This window comes from Protopterus annectens, chromosome 2.part1, assembly GCF_019279795.1.
Source record: "Protopterus annectens isolate FY-2018-M chromosome 2.part1, PAN1.0, whole genome shotgun sequence".
Classification (NCBI taxonomy): domain Eukaryota; kingdom Metazoa; phylum Chordata; order Ceratodontiformes; family Protopteridae; genus Protopterus; species Protopterus annectens.
The window spans coordinates 1,165,182,657-1,165,204,213 of NC_056729.1; the positions used below are offsets into that span (position 1 = coordinate 1,165,182,657).

Sequence of the window (21,557 nt, forward strand, 5' to 3'; positions counted from 1 at the left end):
TGAAGAAATTTATGAAAATGTTTGGTATAGTAGATGTGAATTCAGTAGTAGGAACTCTGACAGAATTTACATATTATTTCCCAAGGTACAATAAGTGGGCTAGACTAGAGAGAAATTCTATTTCACTAGAACATGTGCATTTAAATAACAACTTTGATACACATCCAATAACATTTTCAGATCACCAGTAATTAATAATATATAAATGCAGGGTAATGAAGTAAAGATGAGACACTGGTGCTTCCTCACCTACCTCTTAAGAAGACAGGAATTTAAGGAACGGATAGTGGAAATGATTCAGTAGTTACTAAGGAAGATAGAAAGTACTCCAGAAGTTGTAGCAAGTGAATGGGATACAATGAAAGTGGAGTTTAAAATAGGGTAGAAATAAAAGAAAAGGAGATATATTAGAGAAGTAACAAAAATTATTTAGAGGGGGTGACAAAAGATAAAGAATTACAGAATAAGGGGAATCTCACAAAGCAAGAAGATGAAAAATCGCAGAGTGCTAAAGAGAAAATAAGGGAGTACCTGCATGATATGCATGAGTTTACAAAGACTGTTATTAAGCAACTGTTTTTTGATAACTTCAGAGCACAAAAAAATTGTCATTGCTAAACTTAGGGAGCCTACAACAAGAAAAAATAACCAGAGATCCTGGAGAGGTATTAGAGATAATTCAGAAATTTTATGAAAATCTGTATAAAGCAGAGAAGTGACAACATTGAAAAAAAGCACACAAACGGAAATATTTATGGAAGACTTAAATATGCCCAGGTTAGAGACAAGTGAGGCTTAACAATTAACAGTTAAGATAGGAGGAGATGAGATAAAAAAGTAACCAATCTGCAGAAAAGTCTTCAAGAATAGATAGCATTCTGGTGTAAGCTAGGAAGCTAAGAGGGAAGAAAGTGATAAAGATTTGGAAGGTTTTGCTTAGCAGTATTATACAAGGTGGGGAAGCACCAACATCCTGGGAAAAAAGCTGTGGTGCTGTAAAACTTAAAAGTGGTAAAGACACACTATATCCAGCTTCATATAGGCACATTTCAATTTTAAATCATAATTATAAAGTGTTTATGTCAATGCTGGCTAAAAGAATGGCACAGGTGTTGCCAAAGTTGATAGATTTGGATCAGTGTGGTTTGTGCAGGGGAGGCAAACATTTGACAACATTAACAGAACAAAGATGATCCAAAGGGAAGTAGAATGTAAGAGAATACTACTGTTGTTGGTGGGTCTTGATGCACAGAAAGTATCTGACAGAGTAAACTGGGATTTTAAGAGTATGGCAATGGAAGCATTTGCATTTTCCTGATACTATAATAAGGTTAATTAGGAGGATATATGAGGGGGTCAGAGGTAAAAATCAAAGTAGAAGGGTTCTCTGAAATTGTCCGAGAAGAGAAATCAGGAAGGGGTGTCCATTGTTTTTCCCTTGTTATTTGCATTATATTTGGAACCACTGGCAAAGAATTACGGGACTCAGAAATTCAAGGATATAATTGGTATAGTATTCAAGAAAACCTGGCTTTTATTGCAAATTATATTAACAGGAAAGGACATTTCAACATTGTGGAACATTCCAAGATAGTTCCGGGATTTTTCAGGACATAAAATTAATAAAGATAAAACAAAGGGTACAGTTGTAAACTCTTCACCCACTCTTGAACTGGTTCAGCAATACCCATATTTATAGGGCATGATAAAATTAAATATTTAGGACTATGGGTTAAAAAGGATTCTGTTATGGTGCTAAGGATATATAGAAAGAGATTAAACAAAAGATAATACAAAAACTGAGAAACTGGAAGTTCTAACCTATGGATATGGACAGCAAGATACAAGCAGTAAAATGTTATTAGTTCCTTTAGTTTTACACTCAGGACAGGTATACTTTTTAACAACCAGAAGAGAAGGGTTGGATAGCAAATAATAAAGAACTGAAGGACATTTTATCTCTGAGGGGAAGAAGGCAAGAGTCAAGAGAGATAAGCTGATCCTTCCAAAAGAACAAGGAGGTTTATGGTTACCTGACTTGAAGGGATATTTTAGAGCTACACAATTAATGCTCTTAAATAGAAGACGAGCAGAAAGCTACAATTCAAAGTGAAAAGGGATGCTGATGAAGCAGGAATGTAGCTTGATGCAGATCCTTTAGGAGAATAATGGTTATACAGAATATTACATTCATAAAGTAGCAGAAAGTATACAAAGAACTAAGTCAACACTGGAATGGAGAAAGGTGATTATGTTGACAGGGATGACTGCAATTAATGGTACAGAAAATGGGCAAGATGAGCCTGGAATTTACTGAAGGAAGCTGGCAAAGGAAAACATGTATTGGTAACAAATAATTAGAGAGGGAAATGTAATAGAATGGGAAGAGGACAGGACAACAATTGAATTGCAGGCTACAGACTGATATCAATCCTTGATAGAGAAAGCAGAGTATAGCCAAAGAGAAAGGGATAGAGGAATCCTAAATAAAGGACTTGTACTGGCTGAGTTTTTACAGTTGAATCTCAAAGAAAATCCACTGTTAAAATGGGTTATTTAGTAGGGCATATCAAATACTACAATATCACTATAGCAATCAGAGGAGGTCAGAAAAGATTGAGAAGAGAAAATACAAAAGGAACTCATAAAGAAACAATGGGATACATGTATGGATCCCAATTATGCAACAAAATCTAGAAGGCTTAGAATTTTTGCCTGAAAGTGTTTCCACAGGTACTTTTATATCCCAAGAAGGCTCCATAGAATTTTCCTTAGGTAGAGGTCAAATGTTGGAGGTGTCATGAAGGGGAAGAAATAGGTACTTGGAAGCATATGTTCTTGGACTGCAATGAGTTGGCAGACTTTAAAAATTCCCCACAGTACTCTTTCAGGAATAATGGACAAGCAAAAGACTGGAACTAAGGAAATTATTATTTTTTTTTTTTTTTAGCTGGGCTACAGGGTCTGGATTACCTAGACACAGTAAGGCCTTGTTAAGTTTAATTTTGGTGGCTGCCAAAAAAATAATTACTAGAAAGTGAAAATCAAAATCTAAACCAACCATACTTGAAGTAGTGAATATTGCAACAGAGATAAAAATAACACAAAGTGGGATCTTTAGAAAAAAAGGTAGGGGTAAATTACATAGAAAAAAATGGAAATTGACAGAACAATACATACAGAAAATGTTTTGAGGAGGAATGAGGTTTAAGAGATGGCAAGAACTGAACATTTTATGTAATGTTGGTTTGATTACATTGCATAGAACAATACACATCCAAGGAAAATGATTCATTAACAGCGTGTGAGGAAGGTCTTTTGAAGGTTCAATTTGAAACCCAGGTGGGAAAAGACAGATCCAACCTTGTCTAAGGGTTCCAAGCACCTAGATACAGAATATACACAAATCAGCAAATCGTCAAAATAAAGGTGTAGTACATTGCCTAGAGTGCAATACAGGCGCAGCAAATCTTAAAATTGACCTGAAATTGGGAGTAATACAAACCGTCATCAAGATCTAGAGTCACCATGAAACAGTGGTCTGGAAGCAATGCAAAGACCAACTGTAAGGTGTGTATTTTGAATTTCGGAACTGTTACAAAGGTGTTTAGAAAGGACAAATCTAGGACGGGTCTCCAGGAGTTCTCCTTTTTTAGTACCAAAATGATTCTGGAGTAAAATCCTTTGCCTTTGTGTACTGCAGGCACTGGTTCTATGACCCCTGCTTCTATCACGTGATGGAGCACTGCAGGGAAAAGCTCCATTTTGTCTGGTGGTTGTGGTGGAATTCCCCTGAAACGTGGAGGATTTTCTATCCACTGCCAAGTATATCCTAATTGAATTATTTTCAGAACCCATTTGTCGGACACTATTTGTGGTCAGGCTGCAGAGTTTAGAGACAGCCTGAGAGAAGGAGGAAGAGAAGGGGGGGGGGTGCTCTGTGACTCTGCATAGTCATTCCTTTGCAAAGGAGTAGATCCTGTTTCGGAAAGGAATCACTCTTGTTTGGTTTCAAAGAATTATCCTCTTGCCATTTTCTTTTAGATCCCTGACTTCTGTTTGGCTAGGATTATCGTTTCTTCTGCCCCTTGAAGAAAGATGTCTTGTTTGAGAAGAACTTGGGTACATAAAACGTCCTAGATACCTCATGCATTCATTTGCTTTTATTAGTCCACTGTTTGAGAATCTCTTTAGTAGAGGGTCCCAACACTGATTCAGAACTTAAAAGTGCATTCAAGACTTTTGCTTTTAAATCATCAGAGAAGTTCTGATTATGAAACCAAGCATACTGCCTTAAAACAACAGAAGCAGCAGCATTTCTTCAGACTGTATCTGCACATTCAAGCACACCTCTCAAAGCATGTTTAGAAACCTGCTTCAAATTAGAAACAATTTCATTCATATAAAACATTTGCACTGCAGATAATGATACAGCAAAATCAAATAAACTGTACGTATACTGCAAAATAAATTTCCACATGTTAGCCTTGATAACTTAACATGCTAAAGGCTAAATTACTAGAAAGAGACAAATTTTTGCTCTGAAACTCTTAACTATTTTCCCTCTCTATCAGGGGGTGTTAAGATCATATGAAGCCAAGGATTTTTTATATGAGCAGACCACAGCTGAGTCAGCAGTCAAATGAGAAGAGAGACTTGGTCATATCCAAGGAGACCCTACAACTTTTTTTAAGAACTCCTGGAACTGATACTGGTACGGCCAGTAAGAGAGGACCGATAGCCACAGAACCGGGTTTTCATTCTTTATAAGGTCATACACCCTGCTTAAATCTGGGATAGTTCCTGACTACTCCCAAGCCAAAACATCAATAAATCTAACAATAACCTGAGGAAAAGTGAACACTTGTTTAGACTTAAGCTCAGGTTCACCTTCCGAGGAATCAGAGGGACTGGACTCGGTGTCAACTAGAAAATCACCATTGTCCACATCAGATTCCTCTTCATTCTAGCTAAACTAGCACTACAGCCATGTAGGGAACACAACCACCAGAATTTTCTGTCTACAGGACACTTAGCCAAGGAAACCACATCTGCCTTAAAATAACTATAATCTGATTATCAGCTGTATGAAGAAGCTTCTGTTCATTTTTTTGTGAACTTCACTACTAAGTAAAGTACCTGGGGACAGAGTTTTATATCAGGAAAGAGGTCTCTTTCCCCATACTGCTACTGCACCTAAAGGTTTGGTTCTACCATATCTGCACCAAGAACTGAACAGCCCCATAGTGTGTCTTTAATCCCCATTCCATAGTAGCAAGCAGAACTACACTAGAGAGAGATGAGGCAAATGGTAAATTGTCTGCAGGCTGAGCAGTGGCCCGAACAGAATCACTAACAGTAGGCTGAGGCATATTTTATTTATTTTTTTTCTTTTCAGATGCAACCAGGATTTTTTTTTGGGGGGGGGGGGGTTACCAGAATTAGCATCCATGGAGGCTGAGGAGAGAACACCAGCCAGAATAATAAACTGACAAGTTTCTAATAACAGCTATGTCCCCACACAACTAAACTCTGCCAGACTGTGCTATTATCACAAAAAAAGTTTGAAATGCATTCAGAATCCTTTTACAAATGACAAAATTTAAAGAATTTCAGTTTCACAATGTCCAAACACCAAAGTAACCAATGTGCCAAGACATTGTTAAAATAGCTTTAACCATATTAAACTGCCAGAAAATAACATTTAATGGCAAATTAAACTATATTTTCTTGTCACAGAGAGTAAAATCTCTACACTACTATGTACTAATGATTTGTATAACTCTACTGTTTCCTTGTTAGTTGACTACCTGCGGAGCTTTTCTCCTCGGGCCTCCACTGAAAACGGACATGTGTCCAGTGGACTTTCCCGATTAACAAAATAAAATAAGTAGGTGCATCCAAATAACTTCATTTGTAGTAATTTGATCCAGTGTAAAAACACACACACACACTAGTCATACATACAATAAATAATACATAAATGTTGAAAATTTCAAGTTCTGCAATATTTTCTTGTTAAAAGATGAAAATAGAGCAGAGTTACAAATGTAAAGACAGGCTTCTAGTATCTAACAGAGTGAAATGCTGAGAGTCCCCTCAGAAACAGTAAAAATAAACATTTGTGTAAGACAGAAACCAAATAAACACTGCTACAAGCAAAAACTCCCACAGGAATTACTGCAAACACTGACAGAAATAAAGTATCACAATATATTTTAAATAAACATAAAAACAGAAACAGAATAATAAATCCACTAATAAAACAAGAGGAAGGGGATCCTCAAATGGGGCTTATCTGAACAGTAAGCCAGTGAAAAATAGCACAGTTTTCTGTGATGAGTCAGACGACTTTCTTCTTTGGATGGTAGAAAAAGACTGAATGATCACTTCTTATGAGAGGTGAACTTCCCTCTCAGGCTATGCTAAACCAATTAGCTGTCATGTGAAGAAAGAAACGCACTGGAGTCTGAGCTTTTGAAACCTGGCCAGTACTGGGTTACCTTGGCAGATAACTCAAAATTCCACAGAGGAAGTGGGAATAATGAACATCTGATGTTCAATATTTGCTTTTTTTCCAACAAACTGGTATTTATTTCTTCGGGCATTTCAGAACTTGGCATTGCGAATCCCAGCATTTCAATAGAGAGCCATCTTTTTCACAACAAACACTGGGATCCAGATACAAGTTGTGAAAACATGAGGAAATAAATGGTGGGAATAGGGGAAAAAGTACTCTTTCACAGTCTGGTGCACAATGTTATGGTACAGGCTGAAATACAGGGCAAGCACTCACAGATGTAGAAGCTTCAATGAAAAACAGTAAAATTGGGAAATAAAAAAAAACATACCAATCACAATCTACACAAACATACCACAGAAGGTCACATCCTAGTAATAGATACTTAATTTCTATTTAAAAAACAAAAAAAGAAAGAAAACGCAAGCTGCTCAAGCTTCTACTTCTCAAGACTATTTTAGGCATACCTTGGCGAAACAAATATATATCTATTGAAAAAGCATAAACAAATATATTGCAAAATCAATTTCCTGAGTTAACAGTTTTACTTCCAGTTTTGGTTACTTCCCCATACCTTCTCACTAAGACAATCTACCAAGTTTTGAATGTATAACATCATCTCTTTGTAAAACTTGTATCGTTGACCACCATTGCCCGACTCTTCCAATGCTGCGATAGTGTCTTCTGAAGAGTTAACAACCTGCAGAACTTTTTCATGCTCCCTCCTGTGGGAACGGTGAATTTCTTGTAGTGATTTCAACCTAGGAAAGTATTACATTATAATCACACTCAGGAGCAAAACACACAAGCCATGTAATGCAGACATAAGAAGATTACCACAGTAGACTTTACCTTTATACATAAATGTTTATCAACCACCCACTTAAAACTTGTACTTTGCATTAGTCTTCAACATCTTGAATTTTCTAAGTTTATTCTTTTCATCTTTTTGTTACCATGTGTCAAATGATCCAAATCATTACTTATTGGATTCTCATTTCCCACTGTATCCTATTTCCTGCTGTCCCCCATTTTTTCACTCCCATATCCTCAATCTCCATGTTGACTCTTTTTCTCTGAACAATTACAGCGACTCTCTTGTGATCTTCTGTCATAGTCAACAATACCCCACTCTTTCCTAAGTGCCCACTGTAGGAAAAGTTCTCAAACCAAGAGTCTCATTATACATGATGTACTAACAATTTTATGTGATATGAAACATCTCTTTAGTACTTTCAATTTCTCAAAGTTAAAACATATTTTTAAATACAGAACTGATAATATAACATTTCAAACTTTGATCCCAGTGGAGTGAAACTGGATAAGTTAAATGGTCTATAGCTCCAAAGAAAGACTGTTCAGAAACAGGAATGCAAGGGCAGAAATAAATAGTTATATGATTGTTATGACAGCTAGCTGGGAGGTTGGTATAATGGTTAAGGTGTTTACCTTACAGACACAAGGTGTAGGATTTAATTCTTACATGAGATAATTGGCTAGGCTTAAAATGGCCCAAAAGGGCAGTTAGCCTAGTACTAATCAATGATCCTATGATCAAATTAACCATAAGCTATTTAAACAGCTAAATACACCAACCACTGCAGTAATTAATGGTAGGAAATAACAGCTATTTTGACCAAAAGCCAATAAATATCTAGAGGAAACAAACGCTAAAATCTCCAACACCCTTTGATCACCACTCCAGACTAAGAACAGCAGCAATGTTACAAAAAAAATCTGCTGGTTAGCAAAAAAAAAAAAATTTGTTTTAAGCCACTCTGTTACTATGCATTCCACTGCTTTATTAGAGATACAGTCCCCAGTATTTAGCATCCTTTTGCCAAATGGAAAAAAAAAAACAGCACTAACATGCCAAATACTTTATCAGTAGATCTCAGACAGAACAGCTGCAGCAGACAGCTCAAGGGGAGTTCTCAAGGACCTTAACCTAGTATCAGAAATAGGTTACCATCCAATCTAAGTCAAATCTGAATGGCATCTTAACTTCTTCCACGCCTTGCACCGCACTTGTGAAATGTGTTAATTGTCCCTCCAAAGTCCAAACAGTGGTAATGAGAATTAAAGATAACGAGGCTCTTAAGTCAAAAGATATACGAACGTAAATGTTTCAAAGCTATTTTTGAAGTATTACTACTGCAGTCATTTTATACTATTAATTACCTACTTTGCAGAAATGCCTAGAGATATCACAGCAATAAAGGCTGGTTCTTAAAATGTGCAAATAGCTACCCACAAACGTAGGTGCTAAAATCAGGAACAGACAATATACAGTATCCAGCTTTAGGTTTATAATCTGTAAAAGTAAAACATGTAATGCAAGTGGCATCTACGTGCTATCAAAACTGAAAATGCCTGTATTATTACTTGTTTTCTCTCTCTTCTTCATGTTTGTATAATCTCAGAGTTGGTGTGCGTTGGAGTGCGTTTGTGTATGTGTGTATTCACACATATACAGACACACATACACATTTATATATATACACACATATATATATATATATATATATATATATATATATATATAATAAACATATACATACACACACACATGCTTAGGAGTAGTGGAGGTTTGTCCCAGGGCAAATGATGCAGGAGACTTACCCCCAACAAAAACAATTTTTTTTTTATGTTTTCTGACTTGCTTGTTTTTACTAGTGATCTTCCAAGGTTATATACGTTTCCAGTTTGAAGAGTTACATGTCAATAAAATGATAAGCAGCTATTCATAGTGGATTCCCCATGAACTAAAACATGAAGTTCACTGAAAATATACAATACGGTACGAAATAGTGATACTAAGATCAACTATGAGGAAAGGACTAAAAAAGAAAGCTCTAGCTAAGAGATGACGAATACAGCTGTCTCCTACTAAGACAGCATTTCCCCTTTAAGATCATAAAAGCGGAGAACAAACTAAATTAGATATTAACACGTGTCAAGATAAAAGATACAGTCTTAAAATGCAAGTATGCAGTAAACTGATGGAATATAACATAAATATAGGCAAATACTAACACACAAGAACAAAAAGGGTAGAAAACACTATTACCACATACGCTAGGCACTAAAATTTCAAGGTACCAACTATTTAGTTGAAGCTCAATCTTTAGGCAAGGGTATCCCTGCCAAGTAAACTGTAAAACATTATTGTGATGTAAACGTAACCACAGCAATCTCTAATCTACTTTGAAAATTACTATTACACCCAAAACAGAATATGTTTACAAAAGCAGACTTTAGTATGATCTGCTTAGTGAAAGAAAAAACACTGAAAACCTGCACTTTTGGTAGCTACCAGATTCCACAGCTACAAAATGAACTGAGGTTGAAATATCTCAACAGCAATCAGACTGAGGTGAAGCAGCTACAACAAGAGGGAATGAAAAGAACACAAATTAAAGTAACCCTTTCTGGTCTGAAATTCATATGTTTATTACATGAAGACTTTAAAAGTACTCAATTGTATTTATTACTGCTTGGTATAACTCATTCTAAGCCTTTTAGTTTAAGCACTTGGGCTTCAGACCAGTTCTTTTACATTAGGAAGGTTTGTGGTCTGCACTGTAGTAGCAGAACAGGTAGCTTACATCCTTCTAAGTTGGGAACTGCTGATTGAGGCCTCAGTGTCTGTTATTCTAAAAGTGTATTAATTCTGGTTTAAGCACTTGGGCTTCAGGCCAGTTATTTTACATTAACAGGGTTCGTGGTCTGCACTCTTGTGGGAGGACAGGCTGGACTCTGCCCTTCTGAGATGGTAATTTCTGGTTAAAGGCTTATAGTGCATGCATATTTGAACTGCTTCTTACTGAAATTGGTACACCTTGTTTGCTGTAGCATAGACTAGATCCAGGCCTGCTGAATCTAGCTTTGTTTGTATGCTTGTTGTTTGTTTGCTTGTTATTTCCCTGAAAAGCTAATTCTACCTAAAACGCAGCTTTTCAGCGCTTCTGTGGATCCCTAGTGATATCTGCATTGCTTACTGTACTTATTTCTTTGTTTCACTTGAAAGAAAGTTACTGTTTGTCGTTTTTGCATTTAAGTTACCTGTGACACATTGCATTTAAGTTACCTGGCACTTGCTCACTAAAGCAATTATATAAGTCAGCACTAAAAAAATTAAAAGCACTACACCCTCACAAACTCCCCTTGAGTACCTTGTTCCCCATTGGCCCTTTTTTCAATTATAAAGGAATTCCCAATACTATTCTAGCATGTCCAAAGGTCAGTTGTCAATCTCCTCTCCGGTCCAGCTGGTGAATCTGGGAATCTTGAGGCAATATTACAACTGCCTCATGTACACAGACAACCCTCTCCTCCTCCCAACAAATTCCAACACATGTGAGAGATGCAACCATATAGCCAAACTGGAGGCTAAGCTCTCTCAACTCAGTACTGGCGTAACCAGTCAGGAGGAGAAGGAAACCACACTCACTACAATTCCAGTCTCACACAGATCTACCACGACAGCAAACCAAACACATAAACACACAAAAACATACTCGGAGGCTCTAAATAAAAATCTGCCTAAGCAGCAGGGACCTCCAAAGCAGACACCCAAGCAACCGCTACCCCAAAACAAAACACGTGCAACACATAGCTCACAAAGCCAGTGTGCCGAACAGTCCCAGCCCTTAAGGCTAAACAACACACCTGATACACTTGTAATAGGTGACTCTATCGTCAGGCACACTGATGTCCCGCTCACCAGGCTGAACAAGGAGAAGGTCACGGTGAGCTGCCTGTCGGGCGCTAGGATCCGCCACATAACACAAGCACTCAGGTCACTCCAAGGCAAGTACAAATATGACTCAGTCATTGTCCATGCTGGTGTGAATGACCTGAGATGTACCTCCCTGGACTACATGAAAAGAGACATAGAGGAGCTCTCTGAGCATGTAGCCCAGGCCAGTATGACCCTGACCTTGAGTAGCATCTTACCCTCACCAAGAATGATGCCACAATATGAAGACAAGATGATCAATTTCAACAATTGGCTTAAGTATTGGTGTCATTCAAAGGGGATCCAATGCCTGTCAGCCTGGGATGACATGCTCGACAAGCCACAATGCTTTGCTAGGGACAGCTTGCACCTGTCACCCCTGGGCTTTCGGATATTGGCAAAGGTTCTTGCTACCCCCATAGTGCCTTTTTTAGGCAAGGCTCAAAAGACAAACCCACCTCCATAGGTATCACAAGGGATAAGAAATTAAGAGTAATGCTACTCAACGCCAGAAGTCTAAACCTCAAGATGCATGCACTCGAAACTCTCCTTAGCATAGAGAACATTGATATCTGTGCAGTAACAGAAACCTGGTTCAAGGCTCCCGAGAGCACCCCAGCACTAACAGGTTATACCTCATACCATGCTTTTCGCACCAAAACCTGGACCGAACAACAAAAGGAGTGGAGTATCAATATTCGTCAAAGATACCCACACCTCCAGGTTGGTGGCACAGCACGAGGCATCAGAGACTATCCATGTGCAACTAACAGTGGGTAAAACTGCATTCCAGTTTATAGCCTGCTACAGACCACCCTCCCAAACCCAGGAACCCCACTCGGCCTTCCTGAGAACACTGGAAAATATGAAGGTCTCTCCAAACACCATTATATTGGGCGACTTCAACTACCCAAACATAGACTGGGAGCATTACTCTAGCTCCAACACCCTAGCCCAAAGGTTCCTAGAATTTATAAACTCAAATGCTATGAAACAACTTGTTACCACTCCCACAAGAGGGGAAAACATACTGGACCTGATCATCACCAGCATGGGGACTTTATGCTCCAGACCAGAAGTGTATCCCTCACTGGTAAGATCAGACCATAAACTAATCTCACTGGATATTCACATCCCGACCCCACCCCCTGCCCAGAAAAATACAGTGAAAAATTTCTCTAAAGCAAATTTCACACTCCTCAAAACCGAGGTGGAATCCTTCAAAGCCCCTGGGCCTGTGGAAAATACGGCCCAGACCACAGAATCCTTTATAAACGCATTCTATGAACACCTTCAGGAATGCATGGATCATGCAATCCCAAATAAATCCAAGACCCAATCCTCCAAAGGCAGACGTCCTGTCTGGTGGACCCCAGCCATAAACAAACTATACAATAGAAGGAGGAAGCTACTACATGATAGAGCAAAATCCCAAAAAGGGAAGGCATCTCTGATCAGTATTAGCAAAAAACTACGGGCACTCATAAAATCGTCCAAGGCCAGCTTCGAGAGAAAAATTGCACAGGACACTAAGGATAATCACAAGGCTTTCTTTAGTTATGTTAGTAACCTGGGTGGGAATTCCCAGATATGCTCAGAATTAGTCCAAAATGACAAAAAATACACCGAACCCACAGACATTGCCAACATGCTAGCTGACAGGTTCAGCACAAACTCCCCACCAAAAGGGAAAATATCTATCCCAGCAGAGTGCTGCCCCCCTGACATTTCAGATGCTCAGGTAAGAGCCTTCCCTCTCCAAAGCAAAAAACACAGTATCAATGGGACCAGACGGTGCCCTGGGCTGCGTACTACATGAACTCCAAGAAGAGCTAAACCCAAACATAAAACTACTGTTCAATCTCAGCCTTACTACAGGATATGTACCCAAAGAGTGGCGTACAGCAACAGTGGTCCCTCTCCACAAAGGTGGTGCCACAAAGGATCCTGGAAACTATCGCCCCATAAGTCTGACTAGCTTGGTCTGCAAAGCTATGGAAAGGATCATCATGGAACTCATAAATAAAGATATTGGGGACCTACAGACACTGGATCTTACCCAGTTCGGCTTTGTTAAGGGCAGATCCTGCCTCTTAAACCTGGTCAATTTCTTTGAAACAGTCTCCAAGGCCATTGACGAGGGGAAGGTGGTCCACACAGCCTACCTGGACCTTGCAAAAGCCTTCGATACAATACCCCACTCGGACATTAAAGATAAGCTCACCAGCTTAAATATAAACCCCTATGTCACTAGATGGGTTGCAAACTGGCTCAAGGACAGAACCCACATGGTTAGAATTGCTGGAGCCATGTCAGACTCCAAACCAGTTACAAGTGGCGTCCCACAAGGCTCAGTCCTGGGACCTCTCTTGTTCGGTATATATTTCTCGGAGGTACAGGCCAACATGGAAGGACTGTGGCTGACCAAGTTCGCAGATGACTGCAAACTGGGCGCCATAATCGACTCTCCAGCCAACACAAGCATCCTCCAAAAGGGCCTCATAGAAACAGACAAATGGTGCCAGAGCCATGGCCTCAAGCTAAACGCCAAAAAGTGTATAGTCATCCCGTTTGGCAAAAACAAAGTGCCCACAAATTACCACATAGGTGGTAATCCATTAAGTACAGAAGAAGTAATTAGGGACCTGGGGACCCAAGTTGATTGCAATCTCTCATTTGACAACCACGTGGCCAAAGTGGTTAGAAAAACATTTTATATAGCCCACCTAATCATGAAGGGATTCACATCTAGATCAGGGGAGGTCATCGTGCCTCTTTACTCATCCCTCATCAGGCCCATAATTGAGTACAATGCCCCTTTTGGGATGTACCTTACCAGACACCTGCAGCAAATGGAAAGACCCCAAAAGTACCTCACCAAGAGGATCAAAGGGCTCAAACAGATGCCATATGCTGTTAAAGAAACTCCAGCTCTACTCAGTGGCATACTGCCTGCCCAGAGGCGATCTGTGCCTGACGTATAAAGCCATGTCCAACCCGGAATTAATGGACATGCTGCACCTCAGAAAATCCAAATCCCATCGAGCCACGTGCTCGAGAGACTTGAACCTCAGCACTGAAATAAATAGGACATGCTGGAGGGACAGATTCATAACCCAGAGGCTCCCTTCACTCTGGAATAAAATCCCAGTCCAGGTTAGGCAGAGTCCCTCATTGACTCTCTTCAAGAGGAATCTTGATGAGTGGATGGGAGATCGTAGGTTTACCCTGGGTATCACTTCTGTGTCACTGTTAGACAGAGGCACAGCATACTAACCTCGAAAAAGGGCATAGCAAAATTAATTTAAAATGGGTGGCGAAAGCCAAACACACTCTGGCTAGGCTTATAAATGCCCTAGGGCAGATAGCCTAGTATGAACCTATGAACACAGTCCTGTATATGGAAAGAGAAGCAGGGAAAGAGTGTCATTTTATACAAAGACGTAAAATATCGTAGTATACAGAAGCAAAGTGAGGTGCATTTTGAATACACTAACAGCAGTTATAAACATCTGAAGCAATACTGAATGAACCAGACAAGAACACACAATAAGGTGTAACTGAGGTCTAATTTTAACCCTAAGTATGGATGCAAAACAGAGACTAAAGCATCATACTAAACTTAACTAAGGCATAAAATGTAGAAAATAATCTAATTTGCCATTCATGTTTACTGCAGAGAGAGAGAAAACTTATTTAAAAGTGCAAGTTTTCAGCACAATACAATATAGTAAGGGAAAAGCACTAAAAAGCTCTAATTTCTATATAAGAAAATACAACAACCAGTGTTCATAGTAAATAAGTACACTGAGGCTGAAATACACTAATAGCAATTACAGCGGCTTAAAGTAAAGCTGCAAGAACCTGAAGGTATATGGGGAGAGTGTTATGAGCCATGCCATACCACTCCTTTAGTTCAAACAGTAATAAAAACCTTAGTAACAGAAAAAAATATTGTCTGGTAATTCAGCTGTGTTTAATTTTAAACATATTGGAATAAACTGAATGTGAAAAACAGGCAGATAAAAGCACAATACAAAGACAGCCCTTTTACGGAGTAATTCTGACTAATACACACATGACAAATAAAATAAAAGTGGGATGTAAAGGGCACCCCGATGAAACATCAGGTCTCAGTTTAGGCTGCAATAAAACGTAATGCTTTAATATTAAAAGTGAGATTCTGGTTAAAATTTTTGAATATATAGGACATCCAAAAATATATACTAAAATATGTTTAAATGTGCAAGTCAACATTAATATAAGGCACCATTAAACTGAAAATGTGATTTTTTACTTCTTATAAAAGCTCTGAAAAAAGAGAAGTGTATTTTACGTATACTCAATGTCCACTGTCTAGTGTGTCTGCACCATCCAAAGGTATCAATGAAGTTAATCATGGACACCTAATTATGAGCTAAGAAAAGGGTAACTTTTGGCAAAAATAAAGTAAATATTTGCAAAAAGTCATCAACCCTCTTTTTCCCACGTTTTTCATGGGGTTGAGGTGTCATGTCAACTGCTGTTCCCTCTTTCAGTTCAATGCTTTCTTGCCTTCTTCAAAACTCATTCCTAACTGTTGTAGATCTTCTCTTACACAATCCATTCACCTCTTTGCTGAATGCCCTTGTTTCATCTTGCCTTCTTCCTATCTGTCCCAAATCTTCTTCAACAGATTGTTTTCTGCACATGTGCCCAAAAATAAGTCATGTCTTACCATAATGTTCTATCTGTAATGTCGATCTTCATCTGTTCCTGACTTGGGGGTTTTGGTTCCGATACACTGAACCGATCTAGCCGTTATAAAGCACGTCAGCCAAAAAAAATCTCTCGAGCTGCTAGTCTACTCATAATCCCCTGTCCGCATTACCTCAGATCGAGTTTGCTATTATGCAGAAAAAAGGGTTCCATAGTATAAGACAGAAACCTTGTCCAAGGTTTCCCTAACAATAAAAACCAAGGAAAGGATGTCGCTCCACCAGAAGTCTAAGGGAGGGGGCAGGCGGGAGGGACGCAAGAATAGATGAAGATTGACAACACAGATGGAGCGTTATGGTAAGACATAACTTCTTTATCTGATGTTGTCAATCTTCATCTATTCTTGACTTGTGGGACAGAGTCCCCAGCTACCTTAGATCCTGGATGGCCTCAAGGAAGAATATTCCTGAGAACCATATAACCAAAACAGGCTCTCCCTCTGGAAACCATATCCAATATGTAATGACTAATAAAGGTATGTGGATTAGCCCACGTTGGGTTGCACAAATTTCTGACATGGAAGCTTTGGAATCAAAAACAGCCAATGTCGCCATAGATCTGGTAGAATGTGCGATGACTAGCAAAGGAAGCTTCATGTTAAGGTTCTCATAAATGAAAGAGATGCAATTTCTTAACCACTTGGATAGAGTCACCTTGGATACTGGTTTACCCAAAGTTGCACTGGCAAAGTACACAAATAATTGGTCTGACCATCTAAATTGTTTAGTTCTATCAAGGTAGAAATGTAATTCCCTGTGTACATCCAGAAGGTGCAGGCAGTACTTGCCTTTATTTGAAAAATTTGGAAAGACTACAGGCAAGTCTATAGATTGGTTGATACTGGTCTCTGATATCACTTTAGGAATGAAAGTAGGGTTTGTTCTGTCTTTGTAGAAAACTAAGTATGGAGCTTTGGAGCATAAAGCCTGTAATTCAGAGACTCACCTCGACAAAGTGACAGCTATAAGGAACAATGTCTTTGAAGAAAGAAATTTTAAATCACAAGTCGCTGCGGGTTCAAATGGAGGTGAAGTAAGTGACTGTAACACAAGCGTTAGATCCCATGACGGAAGAGGGTCTTTGAAAGGGGGCTTCAAGCGGATTGTACCCTTTAGAAAAACCTTACAAAGTCTGTGAAAATTTATGGGTTGAACCCCGATACCATTATGGAAATTTGAAATAGCTGCTAGAAAAACTTTGATAGCAGAAGCAGAAGCTCCTTTTCTTAAGATGGCAGTTAAAAATTCCAGAATTTTTTCCACTGGTGCTGAAAGGGTTCCAGACCACTGTCAGAGGCCCAAACAGAAAATCTCTTCAATTTACTAAGGTAGAAACTCCTAGTGGATGATTTGTGGAATGCCATCAAAATGTGTCACACGGGGGAAGGAATACCATTATGCCTGGTGACTACTGGAATTGGAGAAACCAAGCCATCAGCCTGAGAGACTGAAGATTGGGATTTACTAGTCCCTGGGGGTGGGACAAGAGATTCGGAACTGGGTCCAGAATCCAACAGCGGTGCAGTAGATGAGGCCAGAGGAAGGGAAATCATATCTGTCAAGGCCAGTAGGCAGCAATGAGGATCACTTTGCTTCTCAACAAAGTTGCTTTCTTGAGAAAAAGAGGGATTAGAGGGAATCGGGGAAAGCCATAAAGGAGACCCGGGGGCCAATTGTGGAGAAAAGTGTCCACGAGAGACTTCCCTTGAGAGGGAATTAGGGCAAAGTAGCTTCTGCAGTTGTTGTTCAGGGGTGAGGGAAACAGGTCGCAGCAAGGCTGGCCCCAGTGAAGAAAGATCTCATTCACTACTCCGGGCTTCAGAGACCACTCATGAGGCATGAGGATGCACCTGCTTAGTTTGTCCGCAATCACGTTGGAACTCCCCGGGATGTACGCTGCTATCAGAAAGCAGATGGAAGTTATAGCCCACTGTCACACTCGAAGGGCTTCTCAACACAGTGGGTAGGAATTGGTCCTCCCTGTATGTTGATGGACCAGACTACTGACATGTTGTCCGATTGTCCGACTGTATAGCTATCGTCCTTGAGATAAAGCAGAGTGAAATGCTTGCAATGCCAGAAGCACTGCTCTTAACTACAGAACACTGATATGCAAATTGGCCCCAGAGGGGGACCAAGTGCCATGGACCATCTTCCTGAGATAATGCCCCCCCACCCCATCTGGGAAGCATCCATGGTCACTATGGCCTTGGGCTTAAGGGAACAATAGGGTGGCCTACAATAATGTCTTCTGAGTGCATCCACCAGGATAGGCCACTCTTGCATCGACTAGATATGAAAACTAAATGTTTCATGGTGTGAGTTAAAATAGTCCATTGGTTTGTAAGTAACCATTGGAGAAGTCTCATGTGAAATCTTGCCAATTGCCAATAGAACCAATGTGACCACCATGGAACCCAATGCCTGCAGAATCAGATAAGCAGAAATTTTGTTTGAGCAAAGAAGAGGGAGGACCTGAGACTGAATTTTCTGTAGCCTGTGTAGTGGAAGTGATGCTATGCATGAGACGGTGTTGAAGTGAGCTCCAATACATTCCATGTCCTGAGAAAGTACATTTGTGTACACTTACCATAAATGTAGATGTTCGAGTGTATTCACTGTTGCAGTCACTACATTTGGGTTATCTGCTTGTAATGGCGTCGGCTGCATGTTTTATACCCCTGATGACCTGACGTCATGGAAGAAGAGACAGCAACCGACGCAGGACCCAAGACTTTGCTAATCAGGCTGACTGAGGGCTACTGCAAGCAGATAACCCAAATGTAATGACTGCAACAGTGAAACACGAAGAACATGGAGTTAGCTGGGACTTTGCAGGATTAACCGTTATACTTAACTGAATGGCTAGTTTCAGAATGTACTCCATAGTTTGAAGAAGTAGATGCCTGGTGGGAGCGGTCAGGAGCCAGTCGTCTAAGTAAGGAAACACCTGGAATCTGAGCAGCCTCAGATGTGCTGTGACTGCTACCATATCTTTGGTGAACATCCTAGGGGCTGTGGTGAGACCAAAGGCAGCACTCTGAAATGGAAATAACTGGCTCCCATTCATAAGCAGAGAAACCTTCTTGAGCGTTTACCCACCTTTATGTGGTAATACGTGTCTTGAAAGTCAGCAGAGCACATCCAACTGTCTTTCCCTAAGAAAGGGAGAATTGACTAAACCGTGACCATCCAAAATTTTGCTTGTTGGACGCACTTGTTCAGAATACTGAGATCCAAAGCTGGCCTCCAGTCCCCTGTTTTCTTTGCCACGAAAAAGAATCTTGAGTAAAAAAACAGATCCTAGTTGCTCTGGAGGGACTTTCTGGATGACTCTTTTTCTAGCAGCTTTTGTATTTCTATTACTGCTTGAACTCTCTGACTGGGTGGAACGTCAGGGAGTCTTGCTGGGGATCTTGGGTAAAGGGTGAAGGGAATTAGACAACCTCTGGAAATGATTCTTAGCACTCAGGCATCGATGGTTATGTGTCGCCCGGTATTTGGGTGCTAGGAAAATCTTCCCCGACTGCTTCCAGAGGTAAGCAATCAGACCCCCCCCTTCAGAAGCACTGATGGGGTTGACCAGAGAATGAATCCCTGGTACACTGATTCTGCAGACTACCCCTGCCTCTGGGATGGCGTCTTCCACTATAACTCCCCCCTTCTGCCCCAAGGGGTGTCCGAATCACATGTGTCCTGGAAAGGCTTCTGGGATTTTTTGAACCACATTTTACCACTCCACTGATTCTTGGAATAGGATCATTGAGGAATGGAAAACTGTTCGCCCACAGCAGACAAAGTCTTTCCATCTTTTTCACTCCTGAACAGAGTTTTCATTAATTTGGGACCAAACAAGGAGGACGCGTCAAAGGGGGCACTGACAAAGGAAAACTTGAAAGGTTCCACAAATTCTCACAGACGCATCCAAGCATGTCTCCAAATTGCAATGCCTGAAGCTGTTGACCTGGTCGCCCCTTTGGCTGCATGTGCAATGAGTCTTATGGACGAGTTCAAAATAGACTCCTGGATAGCTAGTTGGGAGGCCACTTTTTCCTGGACCCCTTAGCCACAGCTCCCACCATGGTATCTGACAGCTACTTTACCAGATCCCTTTGGAGCCTTGTAAAATGTGCCAAAAAGTTCAAGGACCTGATAGAGAAGGTCGATAACGCATAGACCCACTTCCCAAATCTGTCCATCACCTTGGACTCCTGGTTTGGGGGATGGACAGTAGAACTTTCCTCAGCTAGTTCGACTGCTACCACTATGGCATCTACTAACATGCCCTTAGCTCAATGTGGTTGGTCTTCTGGAGCAGTAAGGATTTTGTCAGGTCTCCGAGGGACTAGATTCACATCATCAGGAGCCTTCCAATTAGTTTAATCAAATCACCTGCGGGCAGGGGCACCCAATAGGTAGACGGAAGAGCACCAAAGGCCTGTAAGTACACAGATTCCTCCGAAGAAGGGTTTTTGGACTTCCAATCACCCCTCTGTTTTAGGATCTTCAGAATGTATCCAAAGGAGACATCTTCTGGGGGTGACTGTGGGGAACCCTCCCCTTCATTGAAATCTGTGTCCTTTGTGACGGAGTCTTCAGCAGAATCAAGGTGTTTCCTCTTACACAATCTCTTCTAAGAGGGTTCTTCAGTGGGGACATCTAAGGTGGTCTCGGAAGAGGGAGGGCCTTTAGAAGGCAAGTCTTGTGACCTTGGTGCATGCTTTCCAGGGGTAGAGGTTGGTTGATGACCTGAAGAACCTGGGATCACAGGGGAAGACTCCAATAACCCAGGAGCCACCTGAGACAAAGCAGTGGCTAAAGCACTTTCCATAGCCTGAAAGGCAGAACCCCCTGAGAAGGGATGGGAGCCCAGAACCAAGACATGTAAACTTGGAACCAAGGTCACATCCCACCTGGACAGCCCCACCTGACAGACTGGAACCAAGGAAGGGTCCACCGCCGATGCAGCCAAAAGGTATATGGTTGGCTCCATGGAAAAACTCAGAGCTGGCTCAAATCCCCTGGGATTGACGGCAAAGACACGGTCCCGGGAATCCAACTGTGCCAAAGGCACCAAGGGAGCCAGGACTAGACTTGGCGTCAAAGACAGAAGCATTGCTGGCACTGAAGCTATCAGTACCTGGGACACCTTTAGTCGAAAGCTCTAAAGCCTGTGTCAAGGTTAGAGGAGGAGAATATATAGGGGTGGATGGAGGAAAAACCCACTGCACCAGAAGGGAGAGTGGCTTGAGAAGAGGACGGAAGACCCTGGGCTGTCAAGATCTGATCCACCAACCTAACAATATCAACCTCAGAAAGACTTCTGGTGGAGCTCATGGATAAACCAGAAGGCAATCCGGGTCTCTCCATGAATGGACTGGAGAGCTGACCATGGAAAGTACAGTTGTGTACACTTACCATAAATGTAGATGTTCAAGTGTATTCACTGTTGCAGTCATTACATTTGGGTAATCTGCTCGCAGGTTGCCCTCAGTCGGCCTGAATATCAAAGTCTTGGGTCCTGTGTCGGTTGCCGTCT

At 40.7% G+C, this 21,557-nt stretch overlaps 1 protein-coding gene across 1 annotated transcript in view; it reads right to left on the reverse strand.

Moving 5' to 3' along the window:
- Positions 1 to 21,557, reverse strand: part of GCFC2 (GC-rich sequence DNA-binding factor 2) — an 881,623-nt gene that overhangs the window by 404,651 nt on the left and 455,415 nt on the right. The window contains exon 7 of the mRNA XM_044062700.1: positions 7,095 to 7,281. Within this exon, the coding sequence (XP_043918635.1) occupies positions 7,095 to 7,281 (187 nt within the window). The remainder of the gene's footprint in view (positions 1 to 7,094; positions 7,282 to 21,557) is intronic.